This window comes from Fukomys damarensis, unplaced genomic scaffold (genome assembly GCF_012274545.1).
Source record: "Fukomys damarensis isolate Sample0158 unplaced genomic scaffold, DMR_v1.0_HiC HiC_scaffold_37, whole genome shotgun sequence".
Taxonomy (NCBI): Eukaryota; Metazoa; Chordata; class Mammalia; order Rodentia; family Bathyergidae; genus Fukomys; species Fukomys damarensis.
Window position 1 is genome coordinate 51,597,619 of NW_022900949.1, and position 27,328 is coordinate 51,624,946.

Below are 27,328 nucleotides of genomic sequence, written 5' to 3' on the forward strand. Positions count from 1 at the left end.
GTGAGCTACACAGAATTAAAAAAATTAGTGAATAAATCACTTTAAACTCTGAAAACAGTTAAACTGATTTTGTAATCATATGTAATTATATTTGAGTCTCTTTTGCCTATTTTTCCCCTTTAAGAGATACTAAGGAAGACTTCAAACTAACCTTATACATGCAATGCACTTCATCTCTTTCTATAGATGTTTACAACTTTACATTATTTACCACTGTAGAAGAAAATTTTTGAAAAGAAGAAAAAGGGTAAAGAAAGAAAGGCCTTCCAAAATTGTAAATTTTAACAGTATTTCTTAGCCAGGCATGGTGGCACACTCTTGTAATCCCAGCACTCTGGGAGGCTGAGGCAAAAGAATCACAAGTTTAAGTCCAGCTGGGTAACTTAAGGACCTAATAAGGCCAAAAATAAAATTAAACATACAAAAAAGGGCTGGAAATGTAGCTCATTGTGAAGCCCTGAGCTCAATCCCCACTACAAGAAAACAAAACAAAACAAAAAAACACCCAAGATTTCTTATTAGAATACGAAAGAGCCTGCAGGGATGGGCAGTCCCTATCTCCTTAAAGGCTCATTGCTTCCCTGTTCTGTGCATTGATTCTAAACAACTCTAACTTCAAGTTAGCAGTGTGTCTGACAATTACCAGAAGTAGTGGGTTCCAGACACTTTCAAGCATTCAAGGTAAAATTTGACTAAAGAACATTCTTCTCTCCAATCCACTGACATCTTAAGAGTCAAAATTTAACCACCAACAACAGAGATCTTACCTAAGATTTCAAGTAGATCATTAGTAAATGCCTGAAACGCTGGGAAAAATTCTTCATGTTCTTCCAGTTTGTTGATAATGCTGTTTAAAAAATGCACAGTTTACACCAAATTTCTAATTTAGGGTTCCTTGCACTTGATTGGACAAAGGTGGCTGTAAACAGAACATCTTCCAAGTGAAAAGAAACTATTCTACTAATTTAAATACAAATTTAGTGATCATTTACAATCTTTTTTGAATTCTTTGTTCATCTAACATCACTTTTCTAAAAGAATATCTTAATATCAGCGTAATCTGTTAAATTTGTATAACATTTATAACATGACATACTTAGCCCAAGACTTTAAAGAACTATATTTTTATAGTATTTTCTAAAAATAGGCCTTTATATCCAATATCTTATGAAAAATGAGAAAGACTATTAACAATAAAACTACTGAAGGGGGTGGAGAACAACGGAGAGATATATGTTCCTTTTAAAGCATCAAATACCAACACTCAAGCGTCAAGATTATAAAAGCATTCTTACTGGGTAAACTTGCAAATGCATTTTCCTTCCCACATGTTCCAGCATAAAATTGAAGGTGAGGGCTGGGGAAAGCTTATGTGTAGCTAACTATGTCTTAATTTTTGGCGGGGGTGGAAGGGACAGTGCTGAGGACTGAACTCAGGGTTTCATACATGCTAAGCACAACTTCAACCAGAGCCTACAACCAAAGCCCCTTAATATTTTGTTTTAAGTATCAGGTTTTATTTTATTTTTTAAATTATTATTTTTTTTTTTTGGTACTGGGGACTGAACTCAGGTCCTTGCGCTTGCAAGGCAGGCCACCAAACCACTGAGCTAAATCCCCGGTCCCTAAATATCAGGTTTTATATTAATGATGCCTAATCTTTTTTGAAAAAAAAATCCTTAACATTTATCTTCTAGTCAAATAATGTGTATACTATTAGTAATTATTCAGTGGTCTGTGATGTGTCCTAAAATAGGACTCCCATGAAGTAGTTTAAATGGTGTAACTTCCCCTGAGAACAGGAAAATGATGAAGTTTTTGGTTTGTAAACTTACAGGCCCTACAATCTACTTTATCTTGAATACTTGGCATTTTCTCTATGTCTAAGGGTGTGAGATTATCTTAGGCTGTCATTTTAAAAGTGCTGTTCCAAATAGGGAAAGTAAGTAACATGAAGGTTTGAATATTTTTAATTTTACCATTCCAAGCATTCTGAGTGATTATTTTTCAAACAAATACCTTTGGAGGTCTTCAGGTCCTAAGACTTGCTTAACCTGCTCATTCACATCCTCATTAACCAGCCTACACAACTTTCCAACTGTGCTTACCAGCACACACAATGAGGATGAGCTATCTGCAAAAGAGAAATGAAAGCACAGGATATTTTCAGAGACAATTTTCAAAATCACTGCATCCATCAAATATTTTACACTTCAGTTACCTTTGATTTATTTTACTTTAAAATTTTTTATCATTTATGAGGAATACTTCTTAAATGGGAACCAAAAATGACAAAAGGTCATCACCTAATTCTAAGAGTTCTTGAAGGTTTCTCACAGCATTGTTCATTTCTCCAAGCCTGGTATAAACTTCATTCATTCGGGGATAGACGCCATTTAACGAAGGCACATCAAATAATTTTTGGAAGTGAGAGACAATAGCTTGCAAAGTCTGAAAGTTTGGCATGTTGCTGTCCTGTTCAAAAGAAACAAACAAAAAAAAAGTTCACATCTTAAAATAATGCTGAACAGTTTCTAAAAAATTTAAAGTGTTAACATTTAGTAAGTATTACCTTTTCTTTATTTTCCACTTCTTCCAATATGGTATCTACCATAAACAACAGATTTTCAACTCTGACACCTTCATTTTCATTCTGTTTCTTAAAATTATGCCAGGGTACCAGCTCTGCTGATAGTATTTTCAAGGACTTATATAAATCCTTTAAAACAAAAGAAACTAGATAGTATTATTATTTTAATAAATAGTTCAAGCCTTTCCCAGCTTAACTGTCTGTCCACTTGCTCTCTATTTTTTTTATTGTGGTAAAATACCAAATGTCTTTTATCTTGTTTAAAATAAAGTTTATAGTTTTAGCCATTTTTAAGTATAAGTTCAGTGTTATTAAACAGATTTTGTTCAACCATCACCACTGTGTCTATTCCCCATCTGTCTTGTAAAATTGAAATACTCTACTCATTAAATAATTCTTCATTCTCCCCTCCCTTAGCAACCATCATTCTTTCAATCTCTCATTTTGACTACCATAATAGTTCACATAAATGGAATCATACAGTATTTGTCTTTTGATGAGTAACTTCTTTCACTTAGCATATGTTCTCAAAACATTCACCCATGTTGTGGTATGGGTTAGAATTTGTTTCTTTTTTATGAATGAATAATATTCTTCTAAGAGAAGGTAACTCTCAGCCAGGTGTGGTGGCACACACCTGTAATCCCGGAACTTGGGAGGCTGAAGCAGGAGGTTCATCATGTGTTCAAGGCCAGACTGGACTATATAGCGAGACCCTGTCTTAAAAGAAAAAAAAGAAGAAAAAAAAAAAAGGAGATTTCTGGGAAGATGGCAGAGTGGTGAACAGCAGAGAAATAGCCTCTCCAGGGTCTGGTGTCCAGATGCTGTGATTTGGCAATGTGAAGAGGAGGAGGAGGGAAGTGGGTCCCTAGGACTCAGCAAGGACGTGAAGTGAGATTGAAGCCCACAAGGGAAGTGAAGAGAGAGACCTCAATGCAGAAGGAGGTGGCAAGTGGTGTTTCTTCCCTGAGGCTTGACTCACTTGGTGGGAGGTGTGGCTTGAACCTGCAGATGCATGCTGACTACTAGTGACCCCAGAGGCCTCCATGGAGAAACACACAAGCAGAACAGAGCAGCTGATTCAACAGACTGTAGTGGCTGCTAAGTTACTCCGGTTCAGATGTTCTGCAGGAGAGGACAACTGGCCAGTCACCATCTTAGAGAGGGGCCAACTGAGCTCTGAATTCAGAGCAATTGTGAGTTGGCTCCATCTTGTGGCTCCCAGTGTCAGGGTGAGGTGGACCCAAGTCCAAATCATCAGGAGATCTAGGAGATAAATTCAAGCCAGCAGAAGGCACAGAATGTTGCAGGAATGAGGTTCCAGACCCACAGCCAAAAACCAGCCTGAACTTCAGTGTAACTAAAGGTGTAAACTTGCTGGATTATCCTGTACCTCACCGTAAATTTACAGTTGGCCTGCTGGGATTAATCGACATGGATCTGGGCTCTGTCTGTGTACTCTATCTACCAGTGATAGCAGAGACATACTCTAAAGTGGAAATTTCCTTTCTTTTTTCTTGATTGTTACTTGTTTTTTAGTGTGAACATTGTTTCTTTTGTCTGTTTTTGTTTTTTTGAGACAGGGTCTCCCTATGTAGTGAGACTGACCTAGAACTCACTATGTAGCCCAGGCTGGTCTCGAACTCACAGTGATCCTCCTGCCTCAGCCTCCTGAGTGCTGGGATTACAGCTGTGTGCCACACCTGGCTCTACATTGTTTCTTTTTCATTGTGAATGTTCTGTCCTGCTCCTTTTTACTTTGTCCTTCTCTCTTTCCCTCCTGTTTTCTCAAGTTTGCATTATCTTTCTTTGTCCTGCATACTTGCTTCTATTCTCTTCCTCTTCTTCTATTTCTCTATTTTTCCCCCTAGCTCCTTTTGTTCCCTGAAGGTGAAATTGCCATATTGGGGGCATATTTACTGAATATAATTTTCTGGTTTATCTTACATTTTGTTATGTAACCACAAATCTAGTTCGTATAGTTAAAGGTGGCAAATAGTTAAGACGGTTATTTTCTAGGCTCTGTTTTTTTTTTTTTTTGGTACCAGGGATCGAACTCAGATCCTTGCCCTTGTGAAGCAGTCAGCAGAATCACTGAGCTAAATCCCCGGCCCTCTAGGCTCGTTTGATGCTATTGTTATTAAATAGTTGTTCTAATCAGTTGTTCTTTCTGGTGTGCCAATACTGACATTGCTTGATGGTCATAAACTATCTATAAGCCAGTGCCAATGAACCAGGGTCTAGGCCAAATAGGCAGCAACTTCTCATCCCCAATAAACTGACATCTACTTAAAACTCAAAAACCAGCAGCTACACCTAGCAGCATCTCTAAAAAGTAGTCATTATAAAGAGTTCTATACAGCAAGATCCAGTCTCAAAAAACAAAACAAAAATCAAAGATATTAAACCTGGATTCAGTGGAATATGACTACCTTCCCAATTATAGTACTCAGGAAGGCAGCTGAGGCTAGAGATCATTTGAGCTATAAGGCCAGCCTAGACAACAGGGAAAGAAACCAACTCAAAACAAAAAACAAACAAAAAGGAAATAAAAATCATCTGAGCAGTGGTGCACTCCTGCAGTCCCAGCAGTCAAGAAGCTGAGGCAAGAGAACTGAGTTCAAAGCCAGCCTGAGATACATGACAAGACCATGTCCTTTTTTTTTTTTTTTTTTTTTTTTTTTTAGTACCGGGGATTAAACTTGGGATCTTGAGCTTGCAAAGCAGGCAGTGGATGCACTGAGCTAATTCCCTGGCAACAACACCATGTCTTTAAAAATAAAAATAAAAGGGGCCGGGGATTTATCTCACTGGCACTGCACCTGCCTCATAAGCACAAGGTCCTAAGTTTGATCCCTGGTAGCACTAATTAATAAATAAATAAATAAATAAATAATTTTTAAAAGGCAAGAGTCAAACGCATGCAATTAGGAATGAAAAAGGTGAAATCACAACAGAACTTGCAGAAATATAGAATATCATCAACACCTACTCTGAAAACTTACATTCTAATAAGATGGGAAATACAGAATGAATAGATTCCTAGATACATATGAATTAAGAGCTGAAACAAAAAGATTTTAAAATTCTAAATAGAGCAGTATGGGTCAATGAAATTGAATACGTAATGAAAAACACACCAACAAAGAAAAGCCCAAGTCCTAACAGATTCACTACTGAATTCTACAAAAAATTTAGAGACAAACTAATGCTGCTACTTCTCCCTTTAATGAAAATGAAAGGGAAGCAAAACTCCCAAATTCATTGCTGGAAGCAAGCATTACCCCGATACCAAAGAAGGACACCATTACCTGATACCAGAGAAGGATCCATCCAAAAAAAAAAAGAACTACAGGCCAATTTCCCTAACAAACATAGATGCGAAGCCAGAGATTTAGCTCAGTGGCACCACCACTTCCTTGCAATTGCCAGGTCCTGAATTCGATCACTGGTACCAGGAAAAAAAAATGTCACCAGAACATAAATGCAAAAATCTTCAGTAAGATAGTGGCAAACATAATGCAGGAAATCATCAAGAAGACCACATACCATTACCAAGTAGAATTCATAACAGGGATCAGAGATGGTTCAACATACATACATCAATAAATATAATACATCATACAAACAGAGCCATCGTATAAAAAGCCTTGTGGTCATCTCAATAGATGCAGAAAAAGCATTTGATGGGCTGGGGATTTAGCTCAGTGGTACCGTGCCTGCTTGGCAAGAACAGGTCCTGAGTTCAATTCTCAATACAGGGTAGAGGGAAGCATCTGACAAAGTCTAACAACCACTCATGATAAAACCCTACAGAAAATTGGAATAGATCTCAATCTGATAATTGAAATTATCTCAATCTGTTACTGGAATTATCTCAATCTAATAAAAGCCATTTATGGCAAACCAACAGCCAACATCATAATAAATGGGCAACAATGAAAAGTTTTCACTCTAAAATCAGGAACAAGAGAAGGATGTCCATTATCACTACTCCTATTCAATATAGTTAGCCGGAGCAATTAGTCAAGAAAAAGAAAAGGAATGAGGATAGGAAAGGAAGAAGTTAAATTATTACTGTTTGGAGATGACATGATTCTCTTTTAGAAGATCCCCTAAACTCCACCAACAGACTTCTAGATTTAATAACCAAATCCAGTAGCATTGCTGGATACAAGCTCAACAATGAAAAATCAATAGCATTCCTGTACACAAATAACAAACTCCCTGAGAGAAAAATTAGGGAAGCATACCTTTCACAATGGCATTTTTTAAAAAATGAAATACCTCAGAATTAATCTCATGAAGGAAGTAAAAGACCTCTACATTGGAAAACTACAAAACTCCGAAAAAGGAATATATCAGAATATTGAAAGATATCCCTTGTTCTTTGGTAGGAAGAGCCAATGTAGTGAAAATGGCCATACTTCTAAAATTGTTATACAGATTTAATGGAATCTCAATCAATATAACCAATAGCATATCTTACAGAATTACAGAAAACAATCCTAAAATTCATGTGGAACCAGAAGGGATCTATAATAGCAAAAGCAGTTCTGGGTAACAGAAGTAAGGCAGGAAGCATCACAATCTCTTGAAATTACACTGCAAAGCTATTGTGATAAAAACAAAACAAAAAACAGTACAGTACCAGCAAAAAAATAAACCTGATGATCAATGGAACAGATTAGAATACAGAGAAACAACTCCAAACACACCCAGCCACCTGATCTTTGATAAAGGAACCAAACATCTTCATGGGGAGAAAGACGGCCTTTTTAAAAATTGTGCTAGAAAAATTGGCTTTCACGTGCCAAACCAGACCACTACCTTTCATCATGCACTAAACTAAAATCGAAATGGATCAAAGATCTAAACATTAAAACAGAAACACTAAATCTAAAAGAATACATAGAACTTCTGAAGACAATGGTGTAGGCAAAGACTTTATGAACAAAACCCTGATCACATAGGAACTACCACAAAGAATCGACAACTGGGATCTCATCTTATTAAAAAGATTTTGCACAGCATAAGAAACCACCAACAGAGCTAAGAGACAACCCACTGTGTGGGAAAAAAACTTCTAACACCTGTTCCTCAAACAAAGGACTAATATCTAGAATATATAAAGAACTGAAAAAAACCAGACGTCTCAAATTTAAAGACCCAACCCAAAAATGGGCCTCTGAAATACACTTCTCAGATTAAGTAGAAATGAAAAACACATGAAAAAATGTTCAATATAATTCACCATTTGAGAGTTACAAATTAAAACAATGTTAAGATTCCATATCACTCTAGAAAGAATGACTATTATCAAGAAATCAACCAATAGCAAGTGCTGGAGGGGCTGTGTGGGAAAAGGAACCCTTCTGCACTGTCGGTGGGAGTGTAGACTGGTGCAACCACTGTGGAAATCAGTGTGGAGATCCCTCAAAGAAATAAAACTGAGCTGGGCATGGTGGCGCATGCCTGTAATCCCAGCACTCCAGAGGCTGAGGCAGGAGGATCGCTGTGAGTTTGAGACCAGCCTGGGCTATGTAGTAAGTTCCAGGTCAGTCTCAACTACATAGTGAGACCCGGTCTCAAAAAAACAACAAAAAATAAAACTGGAGGTTCCATTTGACCAGGTATTTCCTCTTTTGGTATCATCTCAAAAGAATCAAAAGCATCATACTACAGAGGTATATGCACAGCCATGTTTATAGTGGCACTCTGTAATAGCTAAATCTTTGAAACAGCCCAAAACGCCCACCTACCAATGAATGGATAAAGATGATGTGAGGTTTTTAATACAATGGAAAACTACTCTGCCATAAAGGATACACTTGAGACATCTATAGCTAAATGGATGCACCCTGAGATCATACTTTAAAGTGAAATAACTTGGACACACATGTTTAAATACATTATTTTTCTGGTGTGAGAAACTGAAAGTATAAAAAAGGACCAAAACGCATAATAGACATTGGGAAATGGAAAGGAAATGTTCAAATGGGAAAGTAACAAAGGAAAGGAAGGGACAAGAAAAAAAAGAATAGAAGGAAAATGGAGACAAAGTTTTTGTAAATAAGGAGGGGAAGAGGGGATAAAGGGAGGGGAGGAGAATGGGAAAAAAAGAAGCAAGATATATCATGCAGAGGTCCAGATTCCGTATGATGAGTGTTATCATTATGTATAGCTAAAATTACCAATAAAATCTTAAACACACACACACAAGAGAAGGTAGCTCTCATGTACTGCTGGTGGGAAGGCAAATAGTACAGCTATTATGGAAAACAGTATGGAGAATTTTTAAAAACCTGGAAAGAGAACTATCATATAATCCAGCAATCCCACCTACTAGGTCCATATCCTAAGAAAATGAAATAAATAATGTCAAAAGAGATAGCAGCACTCATGTATTTACTGAAGCACTATTCACAATTGCCAAGATACAGAATCAATCTAGATTTCCAACACAGATGAATGGATACAAAAAATATGGTGTAAATATACAATAGGATACTACCCATCCCTCAAAGAATACAATTCTGTAACATAGGTGGAACTGGATGACATAAGTGAAATAAGCCAGATGCATAAAAACAAACTATATGTTCTTATTTATAGATAGAAGCTAAAATGTTGATCTTGGGGAAAGGAGAAAGGGTCTTGCTAAGTTTCCCAGGCTAGGCCCAAATTTTTGTTCCTCCAAACTCAATCTCCTGTGTAGCCGGAGCTACAGGCATGTGCCTGCCACCACTCCTAGCTAAACTTACACATTCTTAACATATATCTTCTGCATCATTTATACTTCACATAAGGCTTCTGTGGACAAATACTGCTACTGAATCAGGTCTTTGTTGAGGTAGTGCTAATTACCAAAAAAATTGGAAAAGCCTATAAAGAATAGAAAATAACTATGAAGTAAATACTTTGTGTACAATACTGAATATTGAACCTAGGGCCTCTGCATTAAGCTACATTCCCAGTCTTTTATATTTTATTTTTTTTTGAGGTGGAGGCTCACTAAGTCATCCAGACTAGGTTCCAACTTGGGATCCTCCCACTTCAGCCTCTCGGAGTGCTGGGATTACAGGCAGGCACCACTACACCCAGCAATAAGTGAATACATTTTAACCTCCCAAGAATAGATAAAAGAATTAATAGTAGGGTTTGATGCTAGTTGACTATTACCTGTTCTACAGAACACTCAAATATAAACTCAACTCATGTGGTAGACTAAGCTGCTAGCCTGTCCTAAGTAAAAACCAAACAGCCTCCATGTTGACCCGCTGATCACCCCACCACCACAGTTGTGTCGTTACCCATGACAACAGGTTTGCAGACAAGTGACCTGATCCGTTACATAGTAACATTGTGTTATACTATTGTTACATTCTCCTCCCAAAGTTTATGGTTAACTATTTCCTCTTACAATTTTGCGGTTTTTGCCTTTACAAACTGCCTGTATCTGCAAATAAATGAGACCTCGACAACTCTTTGCTTGGTCTCCTTCTTTCCGCGCCCCTCTTGTCTCATTTCCAGGTACTTCCCCTTCTCGAGCTCTGCCAATTACTGACCCCGCGGGCCGGGGCAAACTCAGAGAAAGAAAATAACTTAAAATGTACAGGTACTTCCTTCTCGAGCTCTGCCAATTACTGACCCCGCGGGCCGGGGCAAACTCAGAGAAAGAAAATAACTTAAAATGTGAAGAGAAGGAAAATATTCCCAATTAAAATGAAATGAAGACATTATGTCTGAACAGAAAAGGCCAAGGAAATCTGCAACATAGAGATATGAATAGGAGTGAAATAAAGTCAGAACACAGAAAAGCCTAGAAGTGCACGGATGGATCTACTATAGATTTTCAATGAGTCAATGGACCTAAAAAAAACTTTGTTTGGCTTAACTTTAGGGGAAGCAAACTTATCAGTAATGATGTCACACTGACAGTACTTAAAATCAACACAAGTAGCAAGGTTACCAGTTTAGACAAGCTAAATTTTACAGCTTTATGCATAGAAAAAGCCAAGTCTTATGAATAAGGTCCACAGAGTCCAGTAGTCGATTTTCAAAGCAAGTAAATATTCAAACTCTTACCTTCAAGGATGTCAGTTCATCTGCCCACATTTCTATCATAGGAACAAGATGTTCAAATCCACAGTCTTGAACAAAATCTTTGTTAAAATGTTGGGCTCCTTCTTTGCTCTGTTTATAAAGTATTACTGGAGCTCTTGAATTGTGAATAATTGAATTGATGCTACATAGCACCTTTAAAAAATATAGTATTTTTAGTCAAAATATTTCTCTTAGTCCTGTAAAGCGATATATGTTAAAGGAGTGCTTTATATATGGATATAACATGATTTTCAGAGCTAAGCTATTAAGAAGCTCTATTACATGCTCCTGCTGGCTTGTACCACTGTGTTTCAAAGCTGCCTGGCAGCAAGACATGTGAATTATGATTTCATTGTGAATGTGTTAATGAGAATGACACTTGTAATCTGTTGGTAATATAGTAGTTTAACATAATTAAATATGTAAGTTCTAATAAGAACTAAAAACTTCACAGAAAAACTAAAATGAATTTTAAAACTAATTAGACATAATAAACAGTCATGAATGACCTATTGTAATCCACATGGAGAACAGTAATTCCCCAGATATCCTTAACTACATTCTCCACATTTCCTTATTTCTGTTCCTCATATTTAAGCTAAATAAGGATATTAGAAAGGGCTTTTCCATTGTTCATAACTTCAGTTAAGTTCAACATGAAGACAGTTACTAATAAAGTCCTACACATTCTAAAGAGAAGTCCTGGATACGTCATGTAGGTCTGGATAAGAGGTGATCAAACTGACCGTAAATGTTGATTAGCCCATCCAAGAAAATGTTACATATTCATTAGACAGGTTCACCAAGAAAAGTGTCTTTAAAATAAACAGAACTAATGGAAAATACTGTTATTGTTCTTAACATACAAAGCTATAACAAACAGTTCTTCTGGGAATTTGACTTCAGACATTTACAGGCAATTTTTTGTTCTTAATTTAGTGCAAGAGGATATATTTCAATATTTTGCTTATATTTAAATTGATCTATGAATACCATTTTAACTCAAAAATTCTCCCACGCATTATTAACAAGAGCAAGAATATAGAGTAGTACCCTCTAGTCCTGCCATGCCAAAGGTTAAGAAGGTGGCAGGTGAACTCAAAGAGAACAGGGAAGTTTCAGTAGATCACAGGGGAATCTTAATGAGAGAAGCAGCAAACCAAGTGTATTACTTGCATGTTTAGCAGTATGAATATTAACTTTGTTTTAGATTGTTGGCAAAGATGATCACAATTATTTCTTGTCCTTATATTCTTGCATATTTGCACTATGACACTACTTGAGTCTGGACTGGTCTTGGGCCTTGCTTGACCCCCAGAATGTATTAGAAAGAATGTTATGCCAGTTAAAAGCCCAATTCTCACAAGAGATTTTAATCATTTTTGCTTTTCATCTCAGCACTGTGTTGCTGCTATATGGCAAAGCCCAGATAGGACTGGTAGATAATGAGACACATGCACCAGTCACCTCCATTCCTCTGAGACAATATTCATTGAACTCCCAGAAAAGGGGCCACTGTACCGACTTGTATTTCACAGCAGATGCAGAGCCAACATCAACAGAACTACCCAGTTGTTGAAGCACAATAATATTAAAGGGTCACAATAAGAAAAGCCTGCCATTTTACATTGTGATGGGGTAAGAATACATTCTGGCCAATTGGACAATCTGGTAGACAGTTAAGCTTTACTTTCAAAAGAAATAACTGCCTATGGCTAAAGGACCTGGGAGAGGTAAGGAATTCCAAAGAAGCCAACTGGAAAATATACTGCTCACAAAATGAATATACTGCCACAGTCCCTAGCTAGTGGAGAGGAATTAACACATACATGTGTGCACACACATGCACGTGCACACACACACACACAGACAAGCATCCTATGAAAGAGAAACAGAGGCAGTACTTGTACATTAGCTGCACACAAGGCACTAGTGCTGGAATACACAAGCACCAGTAAACAAAGATTCTATTCTCTCTATTCTCACTCACCACCTGCCCTTTACCGCCAATCCTGGAAGAGCCAAATGTAGCAGAGCACAAGGAAAGATGATGGAATAAAGAGAATAAACAGATCATATTCCTTGCCACGTTGCTTGTCTTTAGAAGACAGATCAGGCATGAGACAGGGTATCAAGTTAAATAAACTTTGAACTGGATGAGGAATGAAGTTTTTTTGGTTTTTGGAGACAGGGTCACACTATGTAGTTGAGACTGACCTGGAACTCACTATGTAGCCCAGGCTGGTCTCGAACTCACAGCGATCCTCCTGCCTCAGCCTCCCGAGTGCTGGGATTGCAGGCATGCGCCACCACACCTGGCTGAGGAATGAAGTTTTAATTGAGACCTGAATGGACATTTTTCTCTCAACTTTTCACTATAAAAACTTTCAAACAAATATTAAAGGGCATGTATGTTAAACACTTTTTCAGAGTTCTTCAGAGATACAAAAGAAAATATATCTATGTGGGTATAGCATCTAATCATTTGTAGACCAAAATATACATAGTTCATTACATATGGGTGTGTGTGTGTATAACATATGTGTACACACACACACACACACACACACACAGATTCATTATAAGGAATCAGTTCACATAATTACAGAGGCTGATAAGTCGCAAGATTCGTAGTCATAAGTAGAGATCCAGGATCACTGATGTATAGTTGCATGACTAATACCTTTGAAGTTTAATGTTTCAGTTCAAGTCCAAAGGAGGGGAAAAAAATGATGGCAAAGGCAGCCAGAAAAGAAGAACTCCTTCTGACAGAGAGATAACTAAAATAAACAGTTTTCAGAAAGGTGCCTAGAACCCATTCACAATAGCAATAAAAGCTATTAAATACCTGCAAAATGAATCTAACAAGAAATATATGAGAACTAAATTTAAATATGTTAAACTTTACTGAAGACTACAAAAGGAGACCCAAAATAAATTACACATTTCTGAATGGGATGATTCAAAACTGTAAAGGTAGCATTTCTCCAAATATTAATCTATAAAGTCAATCCAATGAGATTTTTTAATTTGAAAATTGTTCATCCAGAAGAATACATATTATATTTAAAAGATTGTGGATTAATTCTAAATTTAAAAGCTTAAGTAGGCCAAATAAAATATGAGTACAGGTCTATTTCAGTCAAATTACCAGACTCAATTTCTCATGTAGTCAATGAATAATCTATAAACCAGTAATGTTGGATTCCTTGCATGGCATCACATAGAAAATAAAATTTCAGGGGTAGGGGATTTGGCTCAGTGGTTCTGCCATCTGCCTCGCAAGCCCAAGGGCCCAAGTTCAATCCCCGGTACCAAAAAAAAAAAAAAAAAAAAAAAAAAAAGAAAAGAAAAGAAAAAAATTTCATATGGAGTAAATATTTAAACAAAAGCAAAACTATAAAAGGTCGCTAAAACAGATTTACTTTGCAAATAGCAACAACAAAAACAAAAGGAAAATGGTTCTAGGGAGAGCATTATCTTTTAAAACCCTTAAAGACTTTTTCTTGCCATTATTTGCTAGACAATATAACAATGCTATTTGCATAGCATTTATGTTACATTAGGTATATGTAATGTAGAGCTGCGATTTTATGTATATTCATTTGAGCACCTGCAGATATTGGTATCCATATACACTGCGGAACCAATCTCCCACATACACTAAAGGATAACTATACAAGTATTCCTTACCAAGTGATAATTAATCACATAGCAACCCAAACCAAGTCCATTACAAACACCACTGTTTTTGTCAGCTATTCAATACCTGAAAGTATCTCTGGTCAACTAGAACTTGTTGATGGCTTTCTTTGCTGGATTCATCTTTTTTCTCTGTATCCTCAGCTTTTGTATGACTGATAAGCTCCTGTAATCTAAAGGAGAAAAAAAAAATTAAAATATACAAAATGCTTTCCTAGATACTAGATTAAGATGACAGACCATCAATGATCCAACTAGCCTCTAAAAATCTTCTGGTATTTTGTATGTGTATGTGCACATATGCATAAAGTTAAAAAAATTTAAGTAATAATGCTTATGGAAAGCAATAAGGTCCTCCAAAAAGACTACAAATTAGAAGGGATCCCTGAAAACTGAAGAAAAAAAAAATTCTAATCACCCTCTACCACCAATGAAAAGCAGCATGGTGAAAAAGTACAACCAAAGATGAAAACAATTTCCATCCCCAGGTGCTTCAAGCTTAGAGGCTGCAGGTAAAGCAGAACAATCAGCATGAGCAGGACAACTGATTTGAGTACTGAAATAGGAACACCTAGACAGTCCATCTAACTTTCCTCCTGGGGTATCTATTACAATGTGACTTGGATACTACATTCTCTTTGCATATGAATTAATTGGTACTTTAGAAACCTGTGTTATGACAGGCCCAGTGGTGGTGGACCTATGGCACGTTACTGTTTTTCTTTTAAGACAAAAGATGTTAATATATGAGGTTTTTTTCTCTCTCAATTAAAACCTCAGTATTCATATTTAATTTCAGTGTTGGCACTTTGTGATAAGTGAGTGGGCTTTGGGTTGCAGTACGGGTACTTGTCTCTAAAGTGTGCCATCACTGGACTAGTCTACATTCATAAATGTGCTATGTTTTGTAGTTCCCAGGGCAGTCCAACAGGCCTGCAGAACATACAAGCTCTCTTGGAGTAGACATTCATTCTATACAGCCAAGGGCAATGGCTATTTCTTTGTAGATTTCAAGAAATTGAGAAAACTTCACATCTAATTAAAAAAGTTAGAAACATCATACCATAGTGATATGCAGTATATGTTTACAGCAGCACAATTTATAATAGCTGAGTCTTGGAAACAGCCCATATAATCCATCAAAAGATGAATGATAAAGAAAATGTGGTATTTATATACAATGGAGTACTCCTCTGCCATAAAGGATAAAGTTGAGTCATTTGTAGGAAAACTGATGCACCCTGAGACTATAATTTTAAGTGAAATAAATCAGACACATAAGTTTAAATATTGCATTTTTTGGGGGTGTGAGAAACTCAAAGGGTAGAAAAGGAGCATAATGGAAGATAGATACTGGGAAGTAGGAAGAATATGTTCAAATGATAAGGGGTACAAAGGAAGGGGAGAAGGGAAGGAGAGAAAAGGAAAGAAGGGAAGGGGAAAAAAATGGAAGGAAAGGGGGAGGGGAAGAATGGTTGGAGGGGCAGGAAATGGGAAAAAAGAATGATTGAGATAGATTATGTAGTTATAAACTCTATGATGAACGTGATCCATATTTATGACACGTATGTATTAATAAAAAATAAAGTTAAAAACAAAATAAGCTGTGCTATAATAAAGCCATCTCTATAAGCTTCTGTCTATAGAAACCTTACAGCTTTTAACTGTTCTACTGAAGCCTTTTCTCGACCCCATGGTAGACAGAGATCCCTGCTGGACATGAAGAACAAGTTGAAAAGTGTGCTGCCAGTTTTGTTTTTAAAAATCACATTGAACCATACTAGTATAGAAACAAAAAGGTGCATCAGTGTGAACCTCTCAAAGTTGTATTTTTCCCAGCTCTATGCCAAAATCCTGTGCTATCTTTAGAAATAAAATCAAACTGCTCAACAGCTAAGAATATGTGTGTTAGGTGATTCAAATTTTACCACTCTGAGTCTACCCATCAGTGATTATGAAAATTCTATGATGACAGATTTCAGAGTTACAAATAAGTTTCAGTAAGGAGAAAAATAGATGAATACTGACTGAATACTGAGCATTGACTGACTGTATATCTCTATACAGTGGGTACATGTATGTGTTTGTATATATTCACTAATATACTGGCGTGGAGTCAATAGGTTTCTCTTCCTCATTTTTTATCATCCCACATCCAGCTGCTTCTCTCCTAATTTGTTAATTTCAGTTAACAGCACCAACAACTACTTAGTTATTCAGTTGTAAAACTTAGGAGACTTTTGTTTCCTCCCCACTTCCTCAATCCCTACAGCCAACCCATCACAAAGTACTATCAGTTCTACCTCTAATATTACTCCAATTCCAAACACTTCCAGGCACCTCCACCATTGCCACTACTGACTTTATCACACCCACCTCTGTCCAAATTCATACAATAGCTTCTTCCCACTGTCTTACGTTTAGTAGCTATATTGTTTTATTTATTCTTTTATTATCCTTTTCTCTTTGTGACATCTCCATAAGGGGGGGGCCTTTTCTATCTGGTTTACCACTGCAACACTGGTCTAGAATGCCAAGCAGATAGTAGGACACACATATGCATCCAAAATATCAAGCAGTAATGGAAAGGTAAAAATCATGCATCCTTTCCAAACCCACTTCTTTCATTTTTCCTGCCCAACTTTATTAATTCAACTAATTCCTGTGTGCTCATATTTGCCTTTCACTGTGATATACGCTGCCACAGGAAGGAGCAAACACAGCTCTCAATGAAAAATAAATCAATATATGCTGATACACAGACTTAATTTAATGCACACATTAACTCAAGAGTTTTCAAAATATTTCATCCTAATGTCCTCAAATTATTGAAGTCTGATTCCCTTGAATCAAAGAGTAAACATACTTAATCTTTAGGAAATACTATTACTATTAGAGATCAACTTTTTGAAACACCTTTGAGTGCTTGCTTTTCGAAGCCAGGGAGCATAGAAGTGGTGGATAAGAATGGCTTACAGTACACCTTCCGGTACTTTTAAAGTGACAAGGTTTACCTGAAAATTTTCAGATCATGATTGTCAACAAGAAAAACTGGGAGGGCTGGGGATTTAGTTCAGTGGTACTGCACCTGCCTCACAAGTGCAATGTACTGAGTTCCATTCCCTGGTACCAAAACAAACAAACAAACTGGGAATTTGTCATCTGCAATTTCATTGATTCTCTTGCAATTCTTTCATTACTTCCAAAGAATTTCCTATTTAAAATATTTCCCCCTATAACATCAGCCAACTACCTTTTCCTTCTTTGTATTTAAGATGAACAAACAGCCAAATCCAATACAGTGGTGATTACTTTTAAACTGTGGAACCAGAAATGCCCCCTTTTAATGTCATTTCCCCCACTAGACTGGTAATTCCAAGCCAAGGCTACTATGAGGTAGCATGAAGTAAGCTGTCAGGTAAGTAAAACCAAACAATAAAACACAAAACCCTAGTAAAAGCTCTAACTTTAGTAAAATAGAATTACTTAATGTTTTTCTTGAGGGCTTTCTCCAGTTTCTTCACTTGTTGTTTATAAAGTCTTAATTCATGTTGTGTGGGCCTGTAGAAAATAAATGTTGAATGCATTCAATTTATTGAATAAAACTATAAACGTACTTGCTACTTGACACAAGTAAAAATATCTCTTGACTGTTAATGAGGTATTACTGGCCACTTGAATTTCTTCTTTTGCATAATTTATTATTCAACCTTTTCCTCTTTGTTGTTGTTAATTTAGCACTTGATTTTACAGTAAAATGTTTCAAATATACAGATAATAATACAGTATATTATAACAAATTCTGGTATATCTACCACCTAGCCTTATAAAATTTGAATATTCATAGACTTGTTTCAAATCTTTAACTAAGCCATATATGTATTTAAGGGCCAGGGATGTAGCTCAGGGGTGCTGCACCTACCTGGCAAGTGCAAGGTCCTGAGTTCAATCCCCAGTACCAAAAAAATAAAACAAAACAAAATACCCCACACAACACATATATATACTTAAAACTTTGTGTCCCTCAGTGTTATTCCTCTCCTTTCCAGGTAACCACTATACTGAATTAATTCATTATTCCTAAACAAGTTAATTTTTACTATGTATTTATATAATCAAAAACTTACATTTATTTTAGAGCAAGCCTTCAGACTTTATATAAATGGTTTAGATTCTAAAGGTTAATGGCCCTTTTCACTTATGGGGTTGAGAACACAGCTCAGTAGCATAGCACTTGCCTGGTACACACAAGGCCCTGGGTTTAATCCCCAGCCTGGCTAAAAACAAAGTATAAACTTAATGAGAAGAGAGGATTTATTTCAGTCATAGTTTTATTCTAAAGCTTGGGACAGTAGCTAGCTTATAATAGGCATTCAAAAAGTATCGAATGAATGCAAAGTCTTGATAATGTTCCTCCATTACTAGTCACTGTCAACACGTCCCTACTGTACCTTTTGTACCTATTCTACATAGAGCCCTCTTTGTTATAAAAATTACTTACTTTTCTTGTCCCTCCACAACACAGAAATAAGAAATTACAAGACATCCTAAAGTAGTTTGGTAATGACAAACCCATGTGTATAATATTGAATCTAATCAAGTGTGGTGGTGCACGCCTATAATCCCAGCCCTTGGGAAGCTGAGCCAAGAGGACTGCTGGGACTTCAAGGCCAGCATGGGCTACATAGTGAGTTCAAGGTCGGCCTGAACTATGTAGCAAGACCCTGTTTCAAAAAAAAAAGTCGAATCTAATACAGTAAGTAATAATATATTGTTTATTTCAAAATAAGATAGAGTAAACTTCAAATGTTTTCACCACAAAAAAACGTAAATATTTAAGGTGATGGATATGTTAATTCATTTAATTATTGTACACTGCATTCATAAATCACATTGCTTTGTACCCCATAACATACACAATTATAATTTGTCAAGTTACAGATTTTAAATTTTAAATTTTAAAAATTATGCTGAGTGGGCTGGGGATTTAGCTCAGTGATTCCAGCACCTGCCTTGCAAGTGCAAGGACTGGAGTTCGATCCCTGGTACCAAAAAAAAAAAAAAAAGCTGAAAGAAAACAAAAAAGAAATGCTCTATGCTTCCATTTATAAAAAGTCTAAAAAATATAAACTGATTTAAAACTAATATAGAGCTGGGATTTAGCTCAGTGGTTCCGCTGCTTGCCTAGCAAATGCAAGGTCCCGAGTTCGATCCCCAGTACCTAAATAAATAAATAAATAAAAACTAATGTAAAAATGACAGAAAACTGATTAGGAAGAAGAGATTACAAAAGGGACAAGAGAAGACTTTTAAGATGATTATCTTGATTATTTCACAGATTTATATCAAAACTTTTAAATTGTGTACTTAAATGTATACAATGCACTGTGTATCAATTATACCTTAATAGAACAAATTTTTAAAAAACTAAATTTACTTGAAATTCTAGCCAATTTTATCTTCTTCAACGTGGATCCCTATTTTCTTATTTCCCTTGTCCACCTATAGGTTCTTATTCCATCATTCACCACAAGAGACACATGACTAAAATGAATATGAGTTTGAAGTGCTCAAGGCTAGTTTCAGAGTAAAAAGGCTAGAATGGTTCATTTAACATTTAAAATTCCACCATATATATACTTTTTAGACAATAAAACATTACTTGAAATTTTCTCACCTGCTTTCTAAATCTTTTTGGAGGTTCAGCTTTTCACTTAAAAGTGCATCAATCTTGGAGTTTGATTCCTTGAGTTGATTCTGTAATGACTGGAACCCATTACACAGAAAAATAATTAAGTTTTCTAGGTAATTATTTTACTTCAGAAAAAAGATTTAGTAGTTAGGTCTCCATACCAGTAGAAGGCCTTTATAAGTTGGTGAGCCATTCAGATCTCTGCCATCTTTTTCTTCTTCTGATTGACTTTCATTTTTTTTATATTGCCTATTAAAGACACATGCAATGTACTTCTCATTAAAAATCTACCTCTAAAGAAACATATCTAATAAAAATTAAACCAATCTGTTTAACAAACATGAATTATGCAAAAATAACAATTAATCCAAACTTCCTCAGTCTCAGAATACTAGAACACATTTCTACCTACTACTATTTTTTTTCCCAGTACCAGGGATCAAACTCAGCACCTTGCTCTTGCAACACAAGTGCGGTGCCACTGAGCTAAATCCCTGACACCTCTACCTACTATTATATCACCTGTTCACTAACTCTACTTAGACTGTATGAGGACCAGAACTCTTGTTTACCCATATGTCACTGCCTAGAAGAATATGGGATATATGAAGGGGTGAAAAAAACACCTGTTGAATGAATAAACAAACATGGTAACACCTTGATGGTATTTTACTGAACTGCTAGGCACAAACCATTAGCTTACTCAAACTGATACACAAAACTAACCATCACAGTCTGAGAAATAAAAATGAAGAATTTCATGGTTTAATAAGTTGTACACATTTATGCTCACAGAGTCAGGAAATAATGGATATGAGTTAAACAGGTTAGGGGGAAAACTATACAAATTGCAAAGCTGTGTACCATCTAAAGGCGGCAGCCAGATAGGAAGATGAGTCTACTGTCCCTAGACTAATTTGACTTCTCAAGGGAAGCCGGAAGATTTGATTTATAAATGAAATCAAGTTAATGTCTATAATTAACTCAGTGTTCTAGAAAATATTACATAGTCTGAAATGAATACCAGTTTTAACTTATGGTATATGTCTTTCATAAATTTTAATCTAGATTCGGGTATTAGCAAGCTTTTTCTGTAAAGGGTTGGGCTGTAACTATTTTGGATCATAATGACTTCTGTTGTAGCATAGAATCAGCCATACATAGTACATAAATGAATTGGCATAACTGTATTTCAGTAAAACTAGATATAAAAACCCAGAAATTCCTGGTTACACAGGACATGTGGGCAGGAGTTTGCTGACCTCTAATCTAGGTGATAGAGAGAAAGTGTGGGGATTTTAATAAGAATAGAGAAGATTTAACATAACCATCATGGAATATTTATGTAGAATATGGTATGAGATGCATCTCTGGAGTTCTGGAAACCAGGTTTTCTATCTAAGATGATGAAAGGATTTAGGCTATTGCAGTGGTGATAATGAGTTTTGTTGAACTAAATTTATAGCAAAAAACTGGGGCTGAAAAGTGTAAGACTCAGGGGAGAGGAATCACTCTAGCTTTTTTTTTTTTTTTTAAGAAAGCATCTCATTATGTAGTTCAGACTGGCCTTGAACTCACTATGTAGCCCAGGCTGGATCTGAACTTGCCATGATCCTCCTGCCTCAGCCTCCCAAGTGCTCAGATTACAGGCAGGCGTCACCATGCCCAGCTCCCTCTTTCACTTAAGATTGGAGTGCAGCAGCCTATGCAGTCTTTCTTCCCAACAGAATCTCCTGAGCCTGGTCTTTACAGCTTTCTGGTCTTATGAGCTCTGACCAGAATCTCCCATATTGTACAACCTAAGGTGTTCCAGCTCTACTTTTTCAAATGGCATCTCTGAACCTGTCCAAATTCTTCGCACAAGCCAGTGCCAAAAGCTAGTAAACCACATGGTCAGGTATAGTTACAGCAACAACTCCACTTCCCTGGTACCAAATTCTGCATTAGTTTTTCTCATTGCTAAGACAAAATACGTGACACCCAAAGTTAAAAGAGGAATCGGTTTATTTAGCTAACAGTTTGCAGAGCTTTCAGTCCATAATCAGCTGGCTGCAAGGCAGGGGGGCATATGGGGGAGGGGGATGAGTACATAGCAGCAAAATATAGCAAAAGCAAACAGGGGACCTTAATAGCATCTTTCTGCCCCCTTTTCTCTTTCTAGGCACTTAGGGAAGGTAGCACTCACGCCTTTAATCCGAGTGTCCTTGATCCTAGCACTGCACCATGAATCAGTTCAGGTACCACACATTCTAGATCCAGCCACCTCTGAAAAAGCCCCATCCACCAAAAGGCTTGGGGGGGGCTCTAAACACAGGCCATAACACCAAGTCACTCCATCCAAAACTGATCTCCTTCCTGTTCTAAACCCCTATAGTAGTCTGTACAAGTTTTTGTAAACTATATGACACTGTATTAGTGTTTAAATCTTATTTTTCTTATTAATGTTTACATTTTACCTCTCTTATTGGACTGGAAACTGACAGGAGGTAACTATTCATACCTTTGTGTATAGATTTTTCTAATTTTAGATTCATAGTAGTCAATCAGGCACAGCAACCTAAAAAATAGAAGAGACACTGAATTATTAATATAGTTATTCTATCATCACTATTCTGTCTGCCCAATTTCAAATTATAGTGATAAAAGTACAGATTATCTGGCAGACTTTAACACATTCCTGCCAGCCTGAAGCACTGGTGGTACATGCATGTCGGTCCCACTGGGCAGTCTGACCACCAATGGCACATGCATGACTACCACCCAATCGGGAACGTCCCATGCCTCTTACAGTTATACATGTACCACTTGTGGTTCAGAACTGCTCAGAAGCAAAACACATGAATTATTAGCCCTGAGATGAATATTTCCTTTTTTCTGCAGTGATAATCCTGCCTCAGTCTCCTGACTGCTGATATCACAGCAATAAGCCACCAGATCTGGCACAGGCTTTTAAAATTTTAAATGATTTCACAAATTTTTCCTCTAACTGAAAAACTGTCCCTCATTTCCTATTAAAATTCTACAGTTCCTAATAGTCTAACTGAAGTTTCTTTCTTCATGAAGCCTATCTGGTGCTGGGTTCAATCCTTGGTAAAAGTGTACAACCTCTGGCCCATATAACAAATTCATAACTGAATTAACCTGACTTCACGTGATATGGCAAATTCTCTCAGTATTTCTCATCTCACTTACTCATATCTGCTATTTTTGGCTTTTTTTCATTCCCCTCTGTTACTAGCCTCTTCCTTCCACTGCAATTCTCTGCCTCTCTCCTTTTTTGTTCTTTACTACCCTTTTTCCTTTCCTTCTTGCCTTTTTGCTTTTTGTTATGAGTAATTATGAGCTGTTTTTTCTTGGTTTATCTTCACAAGAATGAAACTGTATACATGTATATTATCTCTCAGATAATCATCCAGACCACCTATAGCTTTAACTTTTTACTTATATCTGATCTCATTTATTTTTATACTACAACAGAAACACCCAATCAGTATACACCTAAGACTGGTCAAAATGCAATCAGTTATATGTTAACTGAAAAACACAAAGTGCTAGCTTTTATACAAGAAGGGGGAATATGAACGTAATATTCATACTGCTTGTATTGCTAAAAACAACACTAAACACTTAAAATTAATTACCTGCAAGGGTTAGACTAGGGTTATATAAAAGGGAAGAAATGAAAACAACTTCTCTGAATATATAGCTTTAGCTTTGAAATTGTGTAAATGCTTTAGGTATTCAAAATAAAGAAATTGTAAAAGGCATTCTCAGTAACTGAAAATACAATGAAACAAATATAACTGCTTATTAATTTGGGACACAAACACAGAGAAAAGTATTGCAAGGTATTTTGGATAATCTTATTTTGAACATATCCATAGTGGGATACATTACTAATATCAAAGAGAATTGCAAAGAATGTTGTTTCATTCAATAGGCTTATTAGCAAATCTATTATTATTTTGAAAATTTTTACTTATTTTAGGATAAAACAAACAAATAGTTTTAATTTTGTTCTTAGGAATAATGATTTTCTGTATAAAAGGACAGTTCCAGGGTCAGAGTTACAGCTCAGTGGTCAAGAGCACGTGTAGCACGTGCAAGGCCTTGGTTTCCATCCCTAACATCACAAAAAATAATAAAAATGTTACAATTTTAAGAATTACAAAGTAAAATCAAGAGTGTCTAAATTAAAATACTATTAACATTCATGTTATATGGAGAGAAAAAAATCTATAATGATTTGGCTAAAATTTTCCCCCAATATATATAATTTGTAGTTCTACTGAAAAGTCCAAATGTCACTGACAACATCAATATTAAACTCAACTCTCATAGAGTGGTTTCTATATACCATTCCTTAATAAAAGGAATCAGTTCTTTTGAGAAATATCTGACAACTATTAGTTAACTAGGAATTTATGGTGCTCAAAAAATTGGATATCTACATGAGGAGTGAAACTAGACCCCTATATAGCACCAGTTACAAAAATCACTCCATATTAAATGCAAATTTACAGCTATAATGGAAAACAGTATGAAAGTTCCTCAGAATTAAAAGCAAAACTGTTTGACCCAACAGACTTGGAAACAACTAAGTCTCCAGAAATTAATGAATGTACAACTTTTATGTTACGTACCAGTTAAAAGTTAATTTTAAAAACAGCTCTCAAAAATTGAGAATTTAATTTAAATGTTTAGTGTTATTTTTAATAAATATCTATCTAATTTTATTCCTTAAAAGTTCTAGGGCAAAAAAAAAACAAACAAAAAACCGTACAGGATAAGGAAAAACAAAAGCAGAAGAGAGGGAGAATCCTCTGGTTGATAAGAAACAACCACTCTCAAGAAAAACTCAGTTTTTAAAAAACTGGATCTAGCTATATTTTGTTATATGGTAAACATTACTGTCTATCCAAGACGGTGTGAGGAACCCTTTTGCAGAGATAGGCAAACACTCTGTTTTGAGTGATAATTCGTTCTTCTTCCTCTTTTGTTAATCGACAGATATCCTTTTGCAAAGAAGCAATAGTCTGTTGCTGCTCCATTTGTTTTTTCTTGTAATGCTGGCATTTTGTCTGCAATAAAAATTTTAAAAACATAATTATGATATGTACATTCAGAATCTGCTGTCCTAATACTTACACAAGGCATCTTCAGTTTCTACTGAGCTATTACTCAAGAATCACAGAAACTATAGCTTATAATTGAGTACATAGCATTATAATTGAGTTCTTAATAAGGAATTTAAGAATATCAATGAAACTGACATAATTTTATGTTTAGATTGGAAACAATAATCAGGCAGGGAACAATATTAAGAATGTTCAAGAGAATCAGCAATCAAAGTTAAGGTTCTTAAGTGATCAATGATAATGTAGGATTGCAAATAGTGTGGTCATCTTGGGCATTCAGGAAATGTGGAAGGCTGTAGACTCATAATTAAATCCATAATCAGGAAGTTATCACTGAGAGATAATCAGTATATACCCTAAGATTTATTCAAAGGAATCTCAGAGATTCTCTTCCCTTATTTTAAGCAAGCTACTACTAGCCTGGTTTTCCCTTATTCTATAGTTTCTATCCCTTAGTTTCAAAGCTAATTAGCAAAAGCTGGTCACTCTTATTAATACACTTGCATAAAGATCAATGATAAGATTTTTCCTATACTGCCTGCACATTACACACATATATTATTTTCAAAAAAGGACACCCATATTTAAGCACATGTTCATCTGTTGATTGTATCAAGTTTGTTGAGATTTAGTAATTTTCAAACAGAAAAAACTCTCAGCTGCTGGTACCATCACATCTTCTAGTAAGCATAGGTTACATGAAGAGTTGATCCTCTACCACTGCACTCCCTGGATGTCAGGCAAGGCCTCTGCAGCCAGGAGCTGAGGGTGCCAGCACCTGCTTGTATAAGTTAGTCATGAAACTAGAACCACTGAGTTTTGCAAAGGTGCACATAAGAGCAGCATACAAAAATCAACTGTTTCTTAATTCATTCTATGATGCCAACAATACACTAATACCAAAGCCAGAGGCTTTATAAAAAGATAATTATATATCAATATCTATTAGAAATATTGATGCAAAGATCCTCAGCAAAACACTGGCAAACCAAATTTAACAGTGTATGAAAAGGATTATACACTAGGTACAAAAGAAATTTACTCATGGAATGCTAGAATGATTTAACATAGGGGGAAAAAAACCCACTACATTAACAGAATGAAGGAAAAACCAGATGACCTTAATGTTCAGGCATCTGCAAATACTGTTGGGCAAGAGATAGCCCTGACAGCTAACTTCACTTCTTTGAGTTTACCTTTTCCCCCCAAACCATGGAATATGCAAGGGCACCTTACTCCAAAGAGGACTTTATTTCCTTCTATCACGTGGTATACTGGAATTATCATTTCTCTAACTCCTTTATCTAAACTCTTGACTTGAGGTTCTCTTCTTCCACACAGGATATAATCAGGTTCTGACTCAGCTTAATCACTGGAATAAGATGCCTTCACCTTAAGTTTCAAATAGTTCCCATGAATACTTTTTTTGAAATACTATGCTTTATAATAGAAACCAGGAACATAAAGAAAATATCACAAACTACGACCTGAACAAATAAGACACAATAGATCAAACCTACAAAGAACTTCTTATATTAGAACACATTGACAACATAAACAACTATGCTACTAGGCTTAAACAGTTCCTGTTCTGTAAATGAGAGACCAGGTAATTCAGACCAAATCTCCTACTTAGAAACACTTCAGGGCCAGGGATTTAGCTCAGTGGTTCGGTGGCCTGCCTTGCAAGCGCAAGGACCCGAGTTCAATCCCCGGTACCAAAAAAAAAAAAAAAACAAACCAAAACACTTCAAAAAGATGATCAAAATGTATTATAAAAATCTGTTTGAAAGTATTAACAAGGCAGTGAAAAATTATAGAGCTGTGATCTTAGGGGAAAGGAAACAAAGTATGGCAACTAGCTTTCTGGAGCCATATAGCTCTCGTTTTGAGATATCTGAAAAGGTGTCACGGAAGTTATGAAAGTGAGCAAAGACATTTTTTTTTATTCTATTTATTGTTTTATTTACTCTATTGTATTAGCCTGGCAGGACTATAGAAACAAAACTGGACAGTGAGGCCATGCAAAATAGATGGCCCTGGGGAAGCTCTTATCCTACATGCTAAGAGTAAGGGTGAACTAGAACTATACCAGTTTTC

General features: G+C 36.1%; 1 protein-coding gene across 8 annotated transcripts in view; it reads right to left on the bottom strand.

The window, feature by feature from the left end:
* Cep70 (centrosomal protein 70) overlaps positions 1-27,328 on the bottom strand; it is a 46,475-nt gene that overhangs the window by 2,912 nt on the left and 16,235 nt on the right. For 7 of the 8 annotated variants that reach the window (XM_010625573.3, XM_010625575.3, XM_010625576.3 and 4 more), the window contains 11 exons: positions 25,002-25,171; positions 22,591-22,647; positions 20,252-20,339; positions 20,076-20,164; positions 17,885-17,959; positions 14,466-14,571; positions 10,679-10,849; positions 2,573-2,719; positions 2,307-2,475; positions 2,020-2,134; positions 768-847 (listed from right to left, as the gene is read on the bottom strand). In XM_010625573.3, coding sequence (XP_010623875.1) covers positions 768-847; positions 2,020-2,134; positions 2,307-2,475; positions 2,573-2,719; positions 10,679-10,849; positions 14,466-14,571; positions 17,885-17,959; positions 20,076-20,164; positions 20,252-20,339; positions 22,591-22,647; positions 25,002-25,171 — 1,267 coding nt within the window. The remainder of the gene's footprint in view (positions 1-767; positions 848-2,019; positions 2,135-2,306; positions 2,476-2,572; positions 2,720-10,678; positions 10,850-14,465; positions 14,572-17,884; positions 17,960-20,075; positions 20,165-20,251; positions 20,340-22,590; positions 22,648-25,001; positions 25,172-27,328) is intronic. The other variant, XM_033759554.1, reaches the window with a different exon arrangement.